General features: G+C 46.0%; 1 protein-coding gene across 1 annotated transcript in view; it reads left to right on the top strand.

The window, feature by feature from the left end:
- The window catches only part of NAT10 (N-acetyltransferase 10), a 231,230-nt gene that overhangs the window by 74,508 nt on the left and 135,197 nt on the right, over positions 1–21,525 (top strand). The window contains exon 8 of the mRNA XM_085643531.1: positions 20,941–21,048. Coding sequence (XP_085499657.1) covers positions 20,941–21,048 — 108 coding nt within the window. The remainder of the gene's footprint in view (positions 1–20,940; positions 21,049–21,525) is intronic.

The raw sequence follows: 21,525 nt of genomic DNA on the forward strand, positions 1-21,525 counted from the left end.
CGCGCCCCCCCCCTGGCCCCCTCACGCACTATAAAATCTCTTACTTGCACCGCAATTTTGCGGGTCCGGGCTCACGGGGTCACGTGACGCGCCGCCGCCATTTTGAAAAGGTGTTTGACACTTCCTGGGTTCGGGGGTTAGCGCTTGCGCTGTTGCACCGCCACATCGCCTACTTAAAGATCGCCTCGGCGCGCAGCGGTGACGCGCAGCGGTCACGCCTTCGTTACGCCTGAGTCTAGCCAGAGTCGTGCCCGTCTGCGCCCGTCAGCGCTAAGGCAGGGCTAGGGCAGGGGACGCTGGTTCCCACAGGATGATATCGGCCGACGCCCTGCGCCAACTGCGCTACGAGGTAAGAGGCTGCCACCATGACGCCATAGACCCTCTGAGCGGCCCTTACCAGTGCCCCAGCTGTCATTTTAGGCTTCAAAGGCCTCAGCCAAGTTTAATAATTTTACCTAGTCCATCCATGCTGCATACAGCTGACGTTGTCGCTGAGTATGCCTCTCGACCCTCATTAAAAATCTTACATCTAAACGTCAGATCCTTGGTCTGTCACTATCTGGAAGTGTTCTCCCTGATCACGGATGAGAACCCTGATGTATTCTTTCTTACCGAAACATGGCTACATGATCAAGCCATGGTAACCATGAACTTAGCCCTACCTGTGGGTTACACAATGTATATGCTTCATCGTAATGCTAGAGGGGGAGGCATTGCAGCTGCGGTAAAATCAAGTTACCCATGTGTTTGGCAGCCTGTCTCCATAGTGGGATGTGAGAGTGCTCAATTTAGCATCTCTATAAACCCTCATTTTACCTTTTCGGGACTGCTCATCTACAGGCCTCCTGGCCCTGATGCAGCCTTTCGCAATAGCCTCCCGGAGGTAGCCTCCTCCCTTGCTCTGAAGACGGCCAACTTCTCTATAGTTGGAGACCTTAAACTACACATGGAGTCACTGAGTTCCAACGCTATCAGCAGTCTTCTGGCTGATCTTGAAGCTCTTCAACTAGTTCAGCTGATTGAACAACAGACTCACATTGGCGGCCATTTACTAGACCCCTTTTTGACAAATATTACCAACATTTCAGCGCTCCAGCCTAAACACATGGCCTGGACCGATCATTACCTGATCGAGATCCACATTGCTACATCCACTCCCTCCTTCAGAAATAACATCCCCAGTATCTTTAAACGACCATGGAAAAAGTTAAATCTAGTGGATTTCCACCAGCTTCTGATGAAACACCACCCTCACCCCCCCACTGAAGTTACTTGTGGCTATGACAGCTTCTGTGAATGGCTAACTCAAGCTCTGGATTCGCTTATACCTGCTAGATGGTGCAAGACCCGATCAGGTCCCTCTAGTCCATGGTACAATGACTCTCTTAAGCAGCTTAAATCTTCTTGTAAAAAGGCGGAACGAGCCTGGCGTAAAGTGTATGACCCCGACCTCAAGTCAGTATATAGGGCTTGCACTAGGCTATACCATCGGGCCATATGCAAAGCCAGAGCCACGTATTACTCGTTGGAAATAAAAAACAGCACTAATCCAATGAAGGTAATCTTTAAGGTGTGTAAAGATCTAACTAGTAAAAATATGGCAATCTCAGCTAAAGCCACCTTAGCCCACTGTGAAGATCTCTCCTCCTTTTTTGTTGAAAAGGTTGAGGCTATATATAGGTCTTTCCCTCGGTCTACCTCTTTAAATAATACACCTGTTCATAAGCCAACTGCCTCAAAATTACTGTAATCCATTCCGGGCCCCACTTCTGAGGAGTTCAGATCTTTGGTCACCAAAGTTAAGTCCGGTTCCCCCACGGACCCTTTAAGGCCTATTCAATTTTAGGATCTTGCAGAGTGCTGCTATCCTCCACTTCACAATCTTATTGAACTTTCTTTTGACTCAGGTACTGTGCCCTCTAAGTGGAAGCAGGCCACCATCATTCCTATACTAAAGAAACCTTCCCTTGACCCCGCCAAACCCGAACATTACCGGCCCATTTCCCTTCTCCCCTGGATATCAAAACTAGCAGAAGCACACGCCAATAACATCCTCTCCTCACACCTACAGGAAGCTAGCATTCTTGATCCTTCTCAGAATGGGTTTCGAGCGGAACACAGTACTGAAACCGCCCTCTTAGCAATTGTGGAGCAGATAAGGAAGATGCTAGACAGTGATCAGACGGTGGCACTGATCCTTTTGGACCTTAGTGCCGCTTTCGACACTGTCTCTCATTCGATCCTTCTCCAACTGCTTTCTGAGGCGGGAGTTGGGAAAGTTGCGATGGATTGGTTCCGCTCCTTCCTTGCGGAGCGCACCTTTAAAGTCTCCACGCCACCTTACGAATCCTCTCCCCGCCCTATTTTACATGGTGTTCCACAGGGTTCGGCTCTTAGCCCTACCTTGTTCAACCTTTATGTTCAGCCGTTGGCGGAGATAGCCCGCAGGTGTGGTCTCACCATGGTGTCATACGCTGATGACACTCAGCTGGCGGTGGCACTTAATGGCGACACCACTATGGATGCTTCCGCCTTCCAGGCTGCCCTTAAAGAAGTAGCAGGGTGGATGTCGGTGAATTGTCTTCAACTTAATGCTACTAAGACCGAGGTCCTTGTCCTCGGCAAGGACACTAAGCTCTGGGGAGATCAATGGTGGCCATTAGAACTGGGCCCCGTTCCCACTCCCGTCACAGAGGTTAGAAATCTCGGGATGTGGCTTGATGACAAGCTCTCCTTTACTCCCCACACTAAGAGAGTGGCTGGTGTCTGTTTCGGCACTTTGCAGTGCCTTCGGCCGATTTTTAAATTTTTCGACGCGGCTACCAGACAAATAATAGTCCAAGCCATGGTCCTCACCAAACTGGACTATGCTAGCTCACTCCTGCTGGGAGTGAATCAGGCAGAGCTAGTTCGCCTCCAGCGTGTCCAAAATGCGACAGCCAGGATGCTGGTTGGCCTCCCTAAATTCTGCTCAGCCCGACGTACCATCCATGATCTCCACTGGCTGCCAGTAGGGCAAAGGATCAAGTTTAAGGCCTTATGCTTGACTTTTAAAATCCTTAAATTGGCCTCTCCTCCTATCCTTGCCCAGACTATTTCTTATTATAATCCTTCCAGAGCCCTCCGGTCATCAGGGCAAAATCTTGCCATTGTCCCACGCTACAAAAGAACTAGAATAGGTGGACGCTCTTTTGCTGTGATGGCGGCTTCTCTCTGGAACACTCTGCCTACCTCACTCTGTTCTATACCCGATCTGCTCCTGTTTAGGAAGGCTTTAAAAACCTTCCTATTTTCCACAGTTTAAATTCTTTGCTGTTGGAGTTCTCTCATTGTTTGCTGTGTTGTGTCACCATCTCTTTAGCGCCGGGACGCCTCTTGGCTGCGGCATCTGTGCGCTCTATAAAATTTTATAACATAACATAACATAACATGGTATGCCCCCACTTTTTGCAGAATTGCTGAATGTACTTTGACTGAGTGTGCCCTGGACTCCTGCCAATCAGGTGCCCAGGGCCTATGTTCCTTCCCTAAAACCTAAAATCCCAAATTGGCAAACACTGGCCACATGTCAGCCCCTGGTAAATGGTACCCTAGGTACCCAGGGCCTTGTGACCAGGGAAGGCCTCTGAGGGCTGCAGCACTTATTGTGCCACCCTCAGAGGTCCTGTACCCTAACACAACCACACTGCCCTCACAGGCTGAGTGTCTGGGTATAGAACAAAACAGAGAGTCGACATGGCACACATCCCTGTGTCAGTTTACAAGGGTAGGGATGCACTCCATTATTTTTCTAATTGTTTATTCACTTTAAATCTGCGTGCGTGCGACTTGGTAGATGCCATGCCCCAGCGGCATCTGGGTCAATAACATTCATAACTTGGGGGTACCTTTTCCCCCATCCAATCGCACAGCTTGAATGGCCTGCTGGGCCGTCATCTAATCTTTCCGACTTTCGCCTTATAATCCATATTATTCCATATTTTTAAGCTTGTACATTCATCTTGGTGTAAACCTTTTTCCTTCACACCCGGAGTAGTTATGCCAATTTTCACAGTTTCTAGTGTTAGAGTTGGGCCATCCGAACCTCTGACAAAAACACGAAAAGTGCAAATTCGTCTAGGCAGTGCTGTTTATTTAAAAACCCAATGCATTTCGGGCCACTGGTGCCCTTCGTCAGGGGTCACTACAACAACAAGTGAAACAGAACAACCATTAGTGTTTCAACAATAAAAACAATTATACAAATAGTTATGCATTTGTTAAAACAAAAACATTTTACGATATATCATACTTCCTATTCTGGCGCTTTAGAACCTAAGGATACTGAAGGGTTCAACAATTTGATAATTAATTTTATTCACACCTCGATGCTTCCCAAAACCCAAACTGTGGCGTATCCACGTTTTCTTAAATAAACAGGGTCTAAATGTGGCGTCTGGTTTATTCACAAGTGCCTCACAATGTTGATTTATTCAACCTGGCATATAACTCCGCAGCTCTCGCTCCCCATAGATCTAATATCACCTCCCCTCTACTTCCCCAGCGTTCCACTCATTGGCCCAACACCCTTATCAAACGTTCCTGCAGTCTATTGATGTACCCATGTTGCATTGGCCCATTTGCCCACTCCACTCGAAAACCGCTCGCATTCAGATCGAAAGCCACAATGTTATCGTTACTGTACTACAACATTCGAAAACACAACATTAGTCTTTCTGCACTGCAGTATTAAAGATCCATACCTGCCACGGCCGTTATGAAACACCCGGCCCCATGTTCTCCATCAAACAAATGTGTGTTCCCACCCTAGATCCGCCTCTTATTTAAGTAATGCTACCCTCCCTCATTGGTCCGCAATTCTTTGCATTTCCCGCCAGAAATACTACATCACAATACTGCTTGTATGTTAAGTGGACTCCATCCCCCATGATCCATTTCTATGGCAAAATGTGTCCTCTAAACATCGTAATCTCATAACTATGTTGAAACTGAAAATATTTGTTCATCATGTCCGCAAAATACGTTGTCATATAGTCCTCTTGAAGGTTTGCCAATACTTATATTTGCGACACTTGCTTAAAAGACGAACTACGATGTACCGCCTGCTGTGTGAAGTCAAATGAAGTTCATAATGTTTCCTTTTTTTTCCCTTTTTTTCATTTTCTTTCATGCGGGTGCAATCCCAAAGTGGAGCATAATTATCGACATCAGTTTACAAGGGTAGGGATGCACATTTTGCCATAGAAATGGATCATTGTGGCTTTCGATCTGAATGCGAGCGGTTTTCGAGTGGAGTGGGCAAATGGGCCAATGCAACATGGGTACATCAATAGACTGCAGGAACGTTTGATAAGGGTGTTGGGCCAATGAGTGGAACGCTGGGGAAGTAGAGGGGAGGTGATATTAGATCTATGGGGAGCGAAAGCTGCGGAGTTATATGCCAGGTTGAATAAATCAACATTGTGAGGCACTTGTGAATAAACCAGACGCCACATTTAGACCCTGTTTATTTAAGAAAATGTGGAGACGCCACAGTTTGGGTTTTGGGAAGCATCGAGGTGTGAATAAAATTAATTCTCAAATTGTTGAACCCTTCAGTATCCTTAGGTTCTAAAGCGCCAGAATAGGAAGTATGATATATCGTAAAATGTTTTTGTTTTAACAAATGCATAACTATTTGTATAATTGTTTTTATTGTTGAAACACTAATGGTTGTTCTGTTTCACTTGTTGTTGTAGTGACCCCTGACGAAGGGCACCAGTGGCCCGAAATGCATTGGGTTTTTAAATAAACAGCACTGCCTAGACGAATTTGCACTTTTCGTGTTTTTGTCAGAGGTTCGGATGGCCCAACTCTAACACTAGAAACTGTGAAAATTGGCATAACTACTCCGGGTGTGAAGGAAAAAGGTTTACACCAAGATGAATGTACAAGCTTAAAAATATGGAATAATATGGATTATAAGGCGAAAGTCGGAAAGATTAGATGACGGCCCAGCAGACCATTCAAGCTGTGCGATTGGATGGGGGAAACGGTACCCCCAAGTTATGAATGTTACACATCCCTGTGTGCCATGCCCACAACACACACTGCCCTGGCATACATCAGCCACCCCTCTAGCTGGGTGTCCTATGCCAGTGGTGTGGGCACAGGAGCATGAGCCTTGTGCCCCTACAGTACCCAGGTCCATTCCTGGGCACTGTAAGTGCAGTGCTGCCCTTTAAGAGTACATGGTGCTGAGAGCTCGTCAAACACGAACTCCACAGCACCATAATGGCTACACTGAAGACTGAGAAGTTTAGTATCAAACTTCTCAGCACATTAAACCCGCACTGATGCCAGTGTGGGATTTAATGTACAAAGCACTACAGAGGGCATCTTAGAGATGCTCCCTGAAACCTAACCTACAATCCACGTCTGGTCTGAGAGGCTGCCTAGGCTGCCACACAGCAGACATGTTGCTGGACCCCTGGGTGGAGAGCCCCCGCTCTCCTGGGCCTGCAGCAATGCACATCCTTGGCGAGGTGCTCGGTCTCCTCCCCCAGGATGGACAGGGGGAAGCTTCAAAGGCATGCCGTCTCTGTGAGCTTCTCTAGGTCACTTGCTGTACCCAGCAAACTAGCCCCCACCGGTTCTAACCCACAACTCTGGAGGGAAGACTGGCCGGAAACCCCAAAAAAGGAGAGGGGATGTGCCAGCCTGCCAACCCCACCCCTCAGGTGGGGGAGGCGAGGTGAAGCACATCTCCAGGCGCTCGTCATCTTGAAGATGGGAGGCCCTGCCCAATCAGGACTAGGCTACTTCCCCCCCCTCCCACAGGAGAGTGGCAGGATAGGGGGTGTACCCACCCCAGGGCAGGGACCCATTGATCCCTGCCCTTTACCTACCTGTAACACCCCTAAATCTAGTATTTAGAGGCACCCTGAACCTTCCTTCTCCAGATTCCATAAAAGCAAAGGAGAGCAAGAAGAAAGAAGACCTGCCGTGCAGCTGCTAAGAAGAGGAAGACACCAACTGCTTTGGCCCCAGCCCTACTGGCCTGTCAACCCTCGAACCTGCTCCTGTTAAATCCCGGCACCTCTTGTGGCCAGCAACCTCACAAACCCCGGAGGACCTGGCTACCTTGTGACTCTGAGCATCTGGGACTACCATGAGCAGTGGCTCTGCTCAAAGCAAGTTCTAACCCCTGGGATCAGCCCCCTGTGCCCGACTCCTGAGTACCTACCTATCCTCCAACTACCCTACTTACCTCTCGAAGTGGTTTGTGGCACCTGAAGCATCTGCGTCCCCGAGCTTTCAGCCTTTGTTCATCCTGGAGCTTTCCCATTGAAATCCATTGAGCGCCCGAAGGCTCAAAAGCACCCTGCACCCAGCCGCCCGAGTGGCCCTGGCAGTGTAACTTCTACTCCTACCTACTTCCCCATTTACCCTGAGCAAGTGGCCAGGAGCCCAGCTCCCACAGCCGTGTGGCCTGCTAGTCAGCAGCCACCAACCAAGGCCCCCCTGCCTCCCATAGGATAACATTGGGCCTAACTCACTCTGCACCCGGCCGCCCCAGTGCCGCTGAGGGTGTAACAATTGTACCAACCTGACCCTGGGTGACCCCTGAGTCTATGCCCAGAACCTTAACTCTGCCAGTCGAGAACTTACCCAAAAGCCGATAACCCAATTTTCTTCCATAAGGTACCATTGACTGGTTTCTTCTGGAGTTTCTAAAACTTAAAATATTCACCTAAAATCACCCAAGTAACGAAAACGGAAATACTCACCGGCTATTAGGAGAGATCCCAGTGCTGGATCTTGGTGCCCAGCACTGACCCTGAAAAGTACTCACAACCGTACTTACCAATAACCCAATTTTCTAACACAGGAAATCATTGACTGTTTTTTCTGTGAAATTTCTTCTAAGTGTCGATTTTTGCAAACTACAAATATTCTTTAAAAATCATACAAACTGTGAAAACGTAATTACTTAACTGTTTTAGATAGAGGTCCCAGTACTGTGCCTAGGAGCCCAGCCCTGGATTACAAAAGTAACAAGAACATACTTTACCTGTAACTTGAATTTTCTTCCATAGGGAATCATTGACTGTTATTCTATGAAATTTCTTCTGTCTCAACTTTTAAAATAGCAAGATATTGCCTAAAAATCACAACAGTAACTAAAACGAATTTACTCACTTGTTTCCAAGACCTGTCCCAGGACTGAATCTAGGATCCAGTCCTGGAATTAGAAAAGTAATCCTGAAAGTAATCTATTGCAAATAACTTAAAATTCACATTGAGTTCAATGTATTATTGTGTTTGAAATTGTGTTGCCTATTGCAACAACCTATAACTATTACCTTCAAAAGTCAATTGCATATTGCAAAAGTATTTAGCTAAAGCCTCTCATTCTGAGAGAGTATATTTTGATACCTATTGTTGGTTCTAAAATAAATCGACCATATATTTTTTTTATACAAACCATTGGCCTAGAGTTCAGTTCTTGAGTGTGTGAGACCATTTGCTGACTGAGTGTGTACAACAAATGCTTTGCACTGTCCTCTGATACTGCCTTACTGCTTGACCAAGCTACCACTTTAGAGAGTAAGGTTATATCTAACTTTAACCTCTGGCAAACCTCTGGGGACTGTGGACTCTGTACACACTGTACCTATTTGGGAACAGTATATACAGAGTCACTTTCTCACAGTCACCAACTTTCCCAGGGTTTTAATAAACATTTTGACTGTGGTTGTGGCTCACTTATGAAGAACCAGCATCAACCGTTTTCCTTACCTAGACAATTGGCAGATAAAGAGCTCAAGCAAAAACACTGTCTTGCTAACACGCGAATTTTGTAATTACTCCACAATCTGGGCTCTTCTATAAACTTACAAAAATCCTAGCTACTGCCATTACAAATTCATCTCTTTCTAGGGGCAATCCTGAACACAGTAATCCGGAAAGCTTATCCTAGTCCCACTCGAATCAAAGCATTTTAATCTCTGCTTCCCCTTTTTCAGCCAAATAGTCAGCTTGCAGTCCTCACGGTGCGCTGGTTATGTATGATGAAAGAACAGAATACAAGCCAATGCTGCGTGTCAATTTACCTACAATTCCCGTGACCTGAATGAAACAAGAGCACTGACAACCGATTGTTTCGTTGGATTTAATCCTGTGAAAATTATTTTTAGTTCACGTTCAAAAACATTTAAAACTGAAACAGTACATATTCATTACACTGCACATACAGAACTTAACTTGAAGGTGACAATACTGGAAACATTTAGACACCACTGTGTTCATTCATACACTCGCCCATAGGGCCAACATTCATACCGTTCATACTACTCATGCATCCACACTGACATATAACATACGACAGAAATCTACAATTTAATAATCTTTACACATAGGCCATCAAACCACTACTGTACATAATAATGGGGCTTAATGCTGTTTTTTTACAAGATTGACCGTAGAAAAGACAAGGTCTACGCGTTTCGAATCCCTTAGTTGGCAGGGATTCTCATCAGGACCGACATAGGACTGCAAACAAAGCAGAAAAGAAAGATTTACTAAGCTGACCCACTTTGTAAGTGCACAACCGCATGGTCAACAAGGGAGTCTTACCTTAGTCTAAGGAACGGAGAACTCAGCCACAACTCTAAAGAAAAAGGAGAGCCAACTTGGTTACCTATTTCTGTGAAATCAAAACTAGATCACCACCTTGTTAGTAATAGACACACCCATACAACATAGAGACGATACAAACACGTAGTCTAGTTATTAATAGAGAGGCTTACGGGTGTGTGGAGTGGTGTCTGGTTAACTGAAGGTGATTCTGTCTAAAATCAGAAGCAACCACGGGGTTTTTTTCGGGCGTTGATAGATTCAGAACGATATCTAAAAGCAAGAGCAACATGAAATCAAGGCGCGTCCTATCGCCTACAAAGATTGGATCCGAAATATTTTGAAAAAGGTCTTAGAGCGCTTACCTCCGAGGTAGGGGACAATGGAGGAAAGTACTGATCCTCGGTCAGCTGATGTCCCGAGCGAGGACTCGCACGGCGTGAGATTCGCCGGCCGTTTTGAGGTTCGGTCACAATCAAGTTCTCTGCAAGAGAAGGTGAGAAGGTGAGGCTGCATCAGGTAACTGATACCAGGATAGTCCTACGGAGTTCGTAAGGTCTGTTTGGAATGCGAGGAAATGTTACCTGGAGAGCCGGCGTTGTCCGTGTCTCTGTTTCTCTGGGAGTAAATCACCCGTTAGGTAGCTGTGCTCCTATTGGGGCATTTTTAACCCATGCGCTTAAAGGCGGGATCACAAAGGCTTCTGGGAGTCGTAGTCTGACCAACGGTGTTTGGAGAATCGGTAGTTTGAGATGGATTTTCAGATTGCAGCGGCGCCAAACTTAGCGCGTATATTTGGTGGAGAGCGTTAGTCGGACTGTATCAAGTGCACACGTGAACGTGTACTGACTTGCTGCAATATGCCTCCACTACACATATGACTAGAGTGTATTATGGCAGGGGTGGAAGAGCGAGGTGGGAAGCGCTGATTGGACTAAATCCTATCAAGTCGTTAATATGAAGAGTCCGCTACGTGGGGGACCCACTGCGCATATGCTTTTGAATGTGTCTCATCTGTGGTATAAGGACGAGATTTAGCTCAGTAACTGAATAGATGCCACTCATAAGTTGTATATCTCGGAGAGTTCATTCAATCCGTCTACCGACGTATTAAATTTGATAATGAGCATGGCTTCTCTCTGTAGTAGTTTAGTGTCCAAGTCTCCACCTCTCTGGTCTTGTTCAACTTTTGATATCACTGACCATTTGAAATCCATTTCAGTATGTTTTTGCATCACCCAATGATTCACTAAGGGTGCATTTAGAACATTTTTGCGAATCCGAGACTTGTGTTGCTGGATTCGGAACCTTATCTCCTGATTGGTCTTGCCAATATAAAGTTTGTTGCATGGGCAGCTGATGCCATAGACTACGAACTTGGATTTACAATTGGAGAAACTCTCATGTTTCCAATAGATTCCATTGTGGGTAAATAGATTTCCTTCAATGGTTGAGTCGCAGCAAATACAGGTACCGCATCTGTGATGTCCTTTTATGGGCGGTAGGCACAACAAATTTCTTATATCAGTGCTTTTGGTCTTAGGTAGTGCGGCTCGCACTACATGGTTGGCTATGTTTTTATCTTTCCTGAATGCAAATAGCGGTCTCTCATTGAATGTGTTGTCCAAGTTTTTGATCAGATGCCAATTTTGATTAATAGTTTTCTTAAACCAATTTGATGTTGGATTGAATGTCGAGACGCAAACCATTCTCTCTGTTTGTGATTTTTCACGTCTTTCCAGTAATGTTTCTCTTGGTGTCCACCATGCTCTTTGATAGCTCTTTTCAAAAGTTTTTTCGGGTAACCTCTGGCCAGAAGGTTCGCCTTAAGCTTCTCAGCATGTAAAAAATATTCGTCTTTGAATGAGCAATTCCTGCGGATGCGCAGGAATTGCCCATAGGGCAAGTTCTCTCGTAGGCTACGTGGATGGTTGCTAGAATAATGTTATGTATGATGGCATCTTGTAATGCCGTGGTACCATATGCCAGACTTCACGTGTCCGCTCCAGGAATGCTTAGCAGAGCAGTGGTCACAAGCGAAGGGTCAGTATCCCATGACTCTCTGTAGCAAAATTTGTAACAAGCTTGCTTTTTCTAAACCCTGGTCCGCAAATGACCATTACCACAGACGCATCCCTCACAGATTGAGGAGCACACCTCCAGAACATCTGTGTTCAAAGTGGACTTCCTGCAACAAACATATCACATAAACTACCTAGAGTTGCTATTGATCCAGTTGGCACTCGAAACGTTCTTCTGTCACATTCGTCACAAGACAGTCATCAACCAAACAGACAACATGTCTTCCATGTATTACCTTCACAAACAGCGGGCACACACTCATCTCAGCATAAAGCATTTGGCAGTGGGCAATACACCACTAGGTTTATCTTCTAGCAGAGTGTGTACCAGTAGTGAGCAACAACTTTGCAAACCTGCTTAGCAGGATGCAACAAGTCTATGAGTGGGAACTCCACCCTTAAGTATCACTCCTGTGCTTCTAACGTTGGGGGTTTCCCAACATAGACCTGTTTGTAACCACTGAAAATGCGAAATGCCCAAGCTTCACCTCCAAGTTCCCACAGTCGAAGGGAAATGCACTATGAATGCTCTGGTCAGGATATTTACCTATGCATTTCCACCTCTCCCACTACTTCCAGAAGTGGTCCGGAAACTGCAGCACACATCTATTCTCTCACATATATTCTAGTTGCTTCCACAGGGGCCAGACAACCGTGGTTCACTACCCGAAGCTCCCCAACAGGTTGGACCTTCTCATGCATCACCAGGGAAATCTAACACATCCCAATCCGAAACAACTCAACTTTGTGGTTTGCGTGTTGATATCCTGGAGTTTGAGTACCTACATTTACCCCCGAGTGCGAGGATATCATCAGGAAGGCTTGTCGGCCTAGCACAAGGGCCTGTTATCCTGAAAAGTGGAAAAATGTATCCGCAATTGCCTACCCAAGAACATCAATCCTCTAAAACCAAAAGTACAATGCATTGTCTGCTACCTTTTAACTTACAACGCTCAGGACTGGCATACACATCTATTCGCTTACATTTGGCTGCAGAAGCAGAATAATAGGGCCCCCTTTTGAGCCCCTTTATTCTTGTCCTTTATAATTTCAGTCCTGGAATGTGACTTTTAGTTTCTATTACCTCCCTTAGAGGTGTAAGTGAGATTCAAGTGTTTACTTTAGGAGAACCTTTTTTCAAGGTACATTCGGAGAGAGTAGTCCTTAGTACTAATCCAAAATTCCTACCCAAGGTGGTATCTTTCTTTCACCTTAATCAAAATATAGAACTGCTGGTTCCTTTCCACATCCAATGACAGTACAGAGCGGGTGCTCATGGACTGGATGTTGAGACTCCTTATGTAATATATTGATAGGGCACAGCCATATCAGATAATTCATAATTATTTGTGCCTTTTTCCAAACCAAGTAGAGGGACTGCTATTTCAAAGCAAGGAATCGCTGGCTAGTCAAGTGTATTCAGACCTGCTATACCAAAGCCTAAAGACGGCTTACTCCAGTATTGGAACTTTCATAGATTCCCATAGTTTGTATCATACCCCGTCGTCGGAATGGGAGCCTCGGTAAATAAAAAATACCATAGCAGTAGGTACAAAAGAGAAAGAAAGGCTTAGGCCTCATCTCATTTTGTAGCATATCCACCTCTTTTTATAAAGGAGACCAAAATAACACAACAACCAATCAGATTAGCCTCACCCCATAGAACCCTCCTGAGAGAACCTCAGAGCCTCAGATTATCTACTGCACGTTGTGCAAGGGAGTCTCCACTGAGCTCTGCTCAGATTTCTCTTCAACTTCTGTGTTTTCAACTGTTTTCTCTTCAGCGTTCTTCAGGATGTCTGACAAGGAGAAAAAGGCTTTATTCAAAGCCTGTGCTACTTGTTCAAAGAAGAGGCTTTATGTGGAGGACAAACATAAGGACTGTATTTATTGTTTGTATCCTGACCACAAGGCCACCGACTGCAAGATCTCTCGTACCTTCTCTTCAAAGACCTTGAGAGACCGTGAGGGACGTTTGCTCACCTGGTTGCAAAAGTTCAAGTCACGGAAAGACCCGGTATAGAGTGACAGTGATGATGCCTCCTCTGCGACATCTTCGAGGAGATCTCAAAAAAGGGGTAGGTCTTCACCTTCAACTTCTTCTGACCCCCCTCCCAAAGCCTTGCAAAAGACCTCCGATAGGTCTGACAGGAGCAGTCCCATCAAATCTCCTGACCGAGGTGTAAAGAAGACGAGTCATGGGCCTTCGGTTTCACCTCCACCTTCTGAGAAGCCAAGACTGTTAAAAAAAAAAGCTTCCGTCCTGCCTGAGGGGAAAGCTGACCAGAAAATCCGCCGACGAGAGCTTTGTCGTCTCCAGTACCTTCGTCGACGACGACGACAACCACGTCGACGCTGCAACTCAAGTTTCCATGTCGTCGACGGTGATTACTACCTCGACGAGGACGGGAATGGCGTCAACGACGACGACATCTACAGCTTCCAGCATAATACTGACAACGGTCTCGACGACGATTCCGTCGACGATCACTCCTTCGTTGACGACGGTTCCGCCGGCGATGACCTCGTCGACGATTCAAATTCTGCCAATTTCAGTAAAAAGACGCCAGATTACACCGGAGATGACTTCTCCTCATAGAGTGACACCACTATCTCCGGCACTCCTTTTGGGGGAGGAGTTTTCAGATGAAGATGAGGGACCTTACGGGGATGCATATAGTCCATCCCAATTACATGTCAAATATCAGGACTCTGATTCTGAGGACTACTATATAGACCAAGGACAATATCTGCCACACATTAGGCAGGAACAGTCGCAGCAGGGCATGGTGGCTATGCCGTCTTCACTTATTGCTGATCTACAATTCATGTTGCTGGATTATAGGAAAAGATTTCCATCTCAATCTTCTGGTCAACAGTCTGTGCAAGTGCCTCCACCTCAATCATCTGCTCCTGTTGCTCCTCTGCTTCCGCAAGCTCCGGTTCCGGAGCCAATGGAACCTCAACAGAATGTAGTCACAGTTGATGATGACTCATCGGATGATGGCCAGGGCACAATCTCGGGCCCAGATCCAGATAGGGAATGGGATGACTATATAATTCCGGATCCCGCTTCTCCATCTCCTGATCCTGCCTGATTCTCCTCCAGCAGATATAGAGGGTTTCCACAATCTTCCCATACCATCAGTGCAGTCGGAATGTTTTCTTTATGATTTTAAAGAGCCTTATAAAAAGTCTGTCCGTTCTATCCCAATTGTGGGCCATGTCTGGGATGAGGGGATCTCGAGGACGCATACTTCCATGTTCCCATCCACCCGGCCCACAGGAGGTTTGTACGCTTTACAGTAGCCAAGAGCCACTTTCAATTCACGGTCCTGCCTTTCGGACTCAGATCCGCGCCGCGGGTATTCACAAAGGTCTTGACCCCAGTCTCAGAAAACAATCGCTAGAGGTTTTTCCTTATCTAGACGACTGGTTGGTGAAAGCTCCTTCTTCTCAAGCAGCTTCAAAAGCAGTCAAAAGCTGCACTCGACTTTTCAGTCTACAGTCATCTGGGACTTCAACTCAACAAGGACAAGTCAGTCCTCTGTCCTTCCAGGTCTGCCAAGTTCCTGGGGGCTATTCTAGACACGGGTTGTTGCAAAGATTTTCCATCAGAAGAAAGACAGCAAAGACTTATCACCTCCGCCCGTCATTTGCAAACAAGACGGTCTCTGTCTGTTCACCTGTACAAATCTCTTCTAGGATCAATCTCCTCTTGCATTCCCTTAATTCCGCATTGCATTCTTTGTATGTGCCCGCTCCAAGAGCAATTGGATTTGCAGTGGCGCCAAGCAGAAGGCTCTTTCAACGACAAAGTAATCATCATTCTTCTTATGAAAGAGGCAGCCAGATGGTGGATGGTCAAAGACAATATCTCAAAGGGTCTCACCTTCACAGTCACTCCAGCTCCGTTGATACTTACCACAGACGCCTCTCTGGAAGGCTGGGGGGCAGTCTTGCAAGAACTTCAGGTGAGCGGCTGCGGGCGGCCCGAACAATGTCTCCTCCACATCAACCTACTTGAGCTAAAAGCAATTTGTCTAGCTTTACAGGCTTTCCTTCCGAGGATTCGGAAATCCACCGTCCTGGTGCGTACAGACAACACGACGGCCATGAATTACGTGAACAAGCAGGGTGGAACAAGGTCTCCTCTGCTGTCCCAGGAAGCACAAGAGATTTGGGAGTGGCTTATCCTTCACCAAATTTCACTTTCGGCGGAACATCTTCTAGGTGCCCTCAACAACACAGCGGATACGCTGAGTTGTCTCAAATCTGTGAGCCACGAGTGGGAATTAGATCAGCGCACTCTGGAGAGAGTTTTCAATCTTTGGGGCAGACCCTCCATAGACCTGTTTGCCACTCCAGAGAACAGGAAATGCCAGTCCTACGCAAGCAGGGAACGCCATCAGGGATCATTGGGGAATGCGCTTTTGATGGCCTGGTCAGGCGCCTTTGTTTACGCCTTTCCTCCAATTCCTCTAATCCCACGACTAATCACGAAGCTCAAAGCAGAACCCTGCAGAATGATTCTAGTGGCACCGGCGTGGCCCCGCCAGTTTTGGTTTACAGAGCTTCTCCTGCTCTCCCATGATCATCCAATTCACCTGCGTCCAATTCCTTCTCTATTGACAATGTCCCAGGGCCAAGTGGTACATCCGGACCCGAGCTCTCTGCAGTTGACTGCGTGGCTCCTGAGCACAGAGAATTTCAGGGCTTGAATATCCCTCAAGAATGTAGAGAGGTGCTAGATCAGGCCCGCGCACCAAGTACGAATAAGACCTATCGTTCAAAAAGGAAACATTTCTGCCTATGGTGCCACCAGCAGAACATTCATCCTTTTTCTTCTGCTCCTCCTCAGATTTTGCCATACATTTTGTCTCTGGCCTAGTCATGTCTCGCACATTCTTCTATCAAGGTTCACCTGGTGGCGATCTCTAGGTTCAGACGAACATCTTCAGGCCCTTCTCTTTGGTCTGCGAGAATCGTGAAACAATTTTTAAAAGGACTGTTTAGGGTTTTCCCTCCAGTTAGACCTCTTCCACCGGTGTGACAGCTCAATTTGGTCCTTGCTCAACTCATGAGGCCTCCGTTTGAGCCAATTCATAGGGCGGATCTTAACTTTCTCTCATGGAAGGTGGCCCCCCTCCTCGCTTCATCATCAGCCATGAGAGTTGGCAGGCGCGGATCGTCCATTGGGGCGTTGGGGCGTAGCCCCCCCGCCTGCGCCCGCAGCTCCCAGGGGATCAGAGGTCTGAGAGCGAGGTGGCGTGGACGGGACCGGCTGTGAAGTAAGTTTTTTATTTTTTTATTAAATATTTCATTCCCCCCCCCCCGTGCGCGACCAAGACCCCCCCCCCCCCCCCGCGAGCCGCGACTGAACGTAACCCCATAAAATCTTTGTCTGTGTTGATCTCTTTGAAGTTTATTGTGTCACTGAAACCTCTGCTTATGCCATGATTCATGGACGGTGGGTTCTAGGGGTGAGGGACTTGAACCTGGCAGGTGGTAGATGATTGTATGCGGCCCCTTCACCATCCTTTGCAGGGAGCCCCAGGGCTGTGTTACACCGCTGTCCTTGAGAGCACAAAACGAATGCCAATGGCCAACACTAACCGCTGGATTAACCACTAACACCGGGTGTGGGAGCAGTGTGCATGTGTGTAAAGCACCTGAAAGCCTCGGATTAGTAAGCGCTATATAATGCAGATAAAATACGGTGGGAGACAGCAGAGATCTCCCCACCTCATGTGCCAGGACTGGAGTACTGTCACCACAGCCAGGAGGCACCCACGTGCTACTCTGTGTACTGGAGTACTGTCACCACAGCCAGGAGGCACACACGTGCTACTCTATGTACTGGAGTACTCTGAAGGGTTAACAATCCTATGTGCAGTGTGAGTAGAACTGCACTTTTGCCCGTCTGTCCAGCCACCAGATGTACTGCGCAAGTGGCTGAAAATCCACATATTTACGCTTGTATTAGCTCCCGCGATCGTCGGCTGAGAAGAATTGAAACTTTGGAAGCCTGAGAAGTTTGAAAGCTGTTGTTTGCACTAGCGACTTAGTGTGACCAGCTTTTATTACTATGTACACATTTCTAGAGAAAGCACGCTACAGACTAAGCTGTTTTATACCCTTTCGAAATTTACTGCAAGTCCTCAGCATACCCTCATCCGTCAGTCGTGCACCTGCGGGCCGCGCACCCCCCCCCCTCCCGCCCCCCCCCGGCGAGCATGCCGGCCGCCACTGTTTATGGACTGAGTTTGTGGAACAATCTTCTCCTAATTATACAATGAAAGGTTGTCTTGTGCTCAGCACCATATGTTAAGTAGCACCCTGAAATATATGTGCAGGAAAGGGAACCCTGATGGCCTATTACCTGGCACGTGAATATGGCAGTGTGTAGGATGTTCACTGGGAGTTTTCTTCTACTGGGGACGTTGGGGAAATTCTCATTATGTATTACAAATACTTGCTTTCTGTGAATATGGCAGTGTGTAGCATGTTCACTGGGAGTTTTCTTCTACTGGGGACGTTGGGGAATTTCTAAATACACAGGGAAATGGCGATGGCAGACCTGCGCCTCTGAGATCTTCGTGCTGAATAAATAGCTCCATGGAGATGGAGATGAGTTTGTGTTTAGACGTAAAACAGGACTGGTGGGCAGAAGTAGCCTTCTTGTCTTTGTACATGGTGTCACTATCCCTTAGTCACTTCAATCATAACTAAAGAGGCCTTGCAGTAATGGATCCACTGGTACTGTAACACCAACCCGTGAAACACCATGATAGTGTGGGGTATAGCCGAGGCAGAGACCCAACTGCCTGAGTTTAGGAATCCAGAATTCACTACGACAATCATTTTACGCCCTACCACTTTCAAATGTCACCAGCCGCCACTGAGAGTTGGTGAACTTCAGGCTCTCACTATTAAGGATCCGTCTTGCAGTTCAAAAAAGACACCCTTATCCTGAGGACAAATCCAAAATTCATCCCGACGGTTCCTTCGGATTTTCATTTGAATGAACCAGTCTTTTTTCCCTAGACCGACAACTCCAGCAGAGAGGTCTCTTCATTCTCTAGATGTTCAAAGGTGTTTAAGATTTTATATCCCAACGCACCAAGGACATCAGGAGATCTACTCAGCTCTTTGTCGCCTTCAGTGCACCTTGCAAAGATTTTCCCCTTTCAAAACAAGGGGTTGCGCGATGGATTGGCAGCACGATCCACTACTGTCATCAAGCAGCTGGTAAGTCCCTAGAAGGGCGGGTCCGGGCACACTCTACAAGATCAGTTTCGTCTTCAGCTGCTCTGTTCGCTGGAGTACCGATCAAAGACATTTGCAGGGCAGCTACATGGAGCAGTGCCCATACCTTCACGACACATTACTGCTTGGAATCTTCCACGCGGAGCGATGGTGCAGTGGGACAGGCTGTTCTAAGGAATCTCTTTCAGTGAGCGGTGAGCTTTCCCTTCTAACCATCCTTCCTGCTATTCGCTTGCACATTTTGTATCTGATGATGTTTACTGACTGGTGTTTGGTAACTTTTATTTCTCATGCTAATAAGGTGATACAATGTATTATTACACAAAATGTGCCTCCTTTTTTCCTAACTGCTAGCTATTCTTATACAAGCTATGGGAATCTATGAAAGTTCCAATACTGGAGTAAGAAAACAAGTTACTTACCTGTAACTTTGGTTCTCCCGTATTGGTAACTTTCATAGATTCCCATACGCCCACCCTCCTCCCCTGGGAAAGCTCAGCCTTCAGCATATTCTGTTATATTGTTCCACAACGGCTACGAAAATCTGAGGCTCCGAGGTTCTCTCAGGTGGGTTCTATGGGGTGAGGCTAATCTGATTGGTTTTTGTAAAAGAGACCAAAATAATACAACAAGAGGTGGATATGCTACAAAATGAGATGAGGCCTAAGCCTTTCTTTCTCTTTTGTACCTACTGCTATGGTATTTTTTATTTACTGAGGCTCCCATTCCGACAACGGGGAATGATGCAAGCTATGGGAATATATGAAAGTTACCAATACTGGAGAACCAAAGTTACAGGTAATTAGCTTGTTTTCTTCTAACAACTTCCAGGCCACATTCTCTTCAAACAAAAGTGGTTTCAGTTGCTGACATTTGTAAAGCTGATATTTCTCCCACACCAAACATTATTACTAAATACTGTTGTGTGGACGTTTGAGCAAAACCGCCTCCGCCGAGCCACAACCTTATAGGGGAAATTGCTTTCTAGTCTATGTACAGCATGTGTATCGACTGCTACACATGCCACGAAGAATATGCTACTTACTCTGTAGACATCTGTTTGTGGCATGTCATGCGATAGATTCACATGCGCCGGCTTCTTTCCCGGAAGCCCTTGGTTGTTGCAGATCCCGTATTTTGTATTAACTTATTCTCTTTCTCATCAGTCAATCAGTTTTTGTAAAGCGCAGCTTATCACCTGTGAGGATATCCAGGCGCTGTGCAGCAGGTGTACAGTCGAATAGCCAGGTCTAGAGTCCCTTCATGAAGTCTGTTAGAGCACTGCATGAACATCTTTATGCAATCTAACTATTGAGTCTGTGTTTATGAGTAATACTCCATAAGGGAGAAGTCTCCATACATCGTGACTCACAAGCCTACTTCGAACAAATACAAGTTGTACATGCCTGAGCCCAACACTAGTTGGTAGGAGTAACCTCGCTAGCTTTTTAAGGGTCATAGAACTGAGATGTTGGCTGAAAGAATGGCACGTGTTCAAATAATTGTCATATGTTTATTTTCCAATGTTAAAGTCAAGTTAATGAATGACAATCGCAAACTAATGCTTAATGAGTTAAATTCCATAGAAAATATGGTGTTTGTCTTTTTTACCATCATTAAGGGATACAGCCAAAATTGTTTATAAAAGATCTCTTAATCACTTTGTGCTTCTATTGAATGGTAGAAAAGCATAAATGGTAAGTCTTTTGCTGCTCAATGTGTAACCAACAGTTCGAAATAGGATAGTAATGGACTTGAATGCCTGATCCTGGATGTACAACGGAAACTAATGTAGAATAAATGAACACTGCTTTTCTTCAAACGTGGCCTGCTATTCTAGTGCATTTTGACACTGTATAATGGGCATTACTTCGGAATTTGTTTGCATTGCTCTTGCCTGCATCAATTTTTCAAATTGATGAATTTTTTGAAAACCTAAATATTTAAGTCTCATTACACCTTTTTCGTATAGGAGGATGGCCTTGAACCCCAAGTGATGGAGCTTAAAGACCTGAAGGATAGCCTGCAGGACACCCAGCCCGTTGGCGTGCTTGTGGACAGCTGCAAGACCATGGACCAGGTTGGCATCTACAAAATTGGCTTATTTTTGTTAATATGGCATTAAGAGGCGATGCCAACCCAGGGTTCCTGAAGGTATTTGAGAAGTTGGGAATAAGAGTTTTAGTTGAGTAAAAAATAATTTAATTTTAAGAATTGGATATGACTTAATACATGTTATCTTTGAAGCCAAAAGTTTAAAGAATGGAAGAGGTATGTCATAAGCCTGAAATTCACTTTCAGACCTAACCTCAGTTCCACCTCTGTGCTGATCTTTTGTTCTGATCTTCTGTTTTGAACGTATCTACTTAGCTGTGCTGGGAAGGGGAAAAGTATCACACAACATGGTGCTTGGGCATTTCTAATTACTTTTGTTGACACTATTGGGCATAATTGTAGGAGGTAAAAGAAGGTGGTACTCGCCTTATCTGCAGTTACCTTGTCAGAAACCATAGTGCATTTGCCCCAAAAAATAATCCGTATTCCTATAGTGTGCATA

Source organism: Triturus cristatus, chromosome 3_1 (assembly GCF_964204655.1).
Source record: "Triturus cristatus chromosome 3_1, aTriCri1.1, whole genome shotgun sequence".
NCBI lineage: Eukaryota > Metazoa > Chordata > Amphibia > Caudata > Salamandridae > Triturus > Triturus cristatus.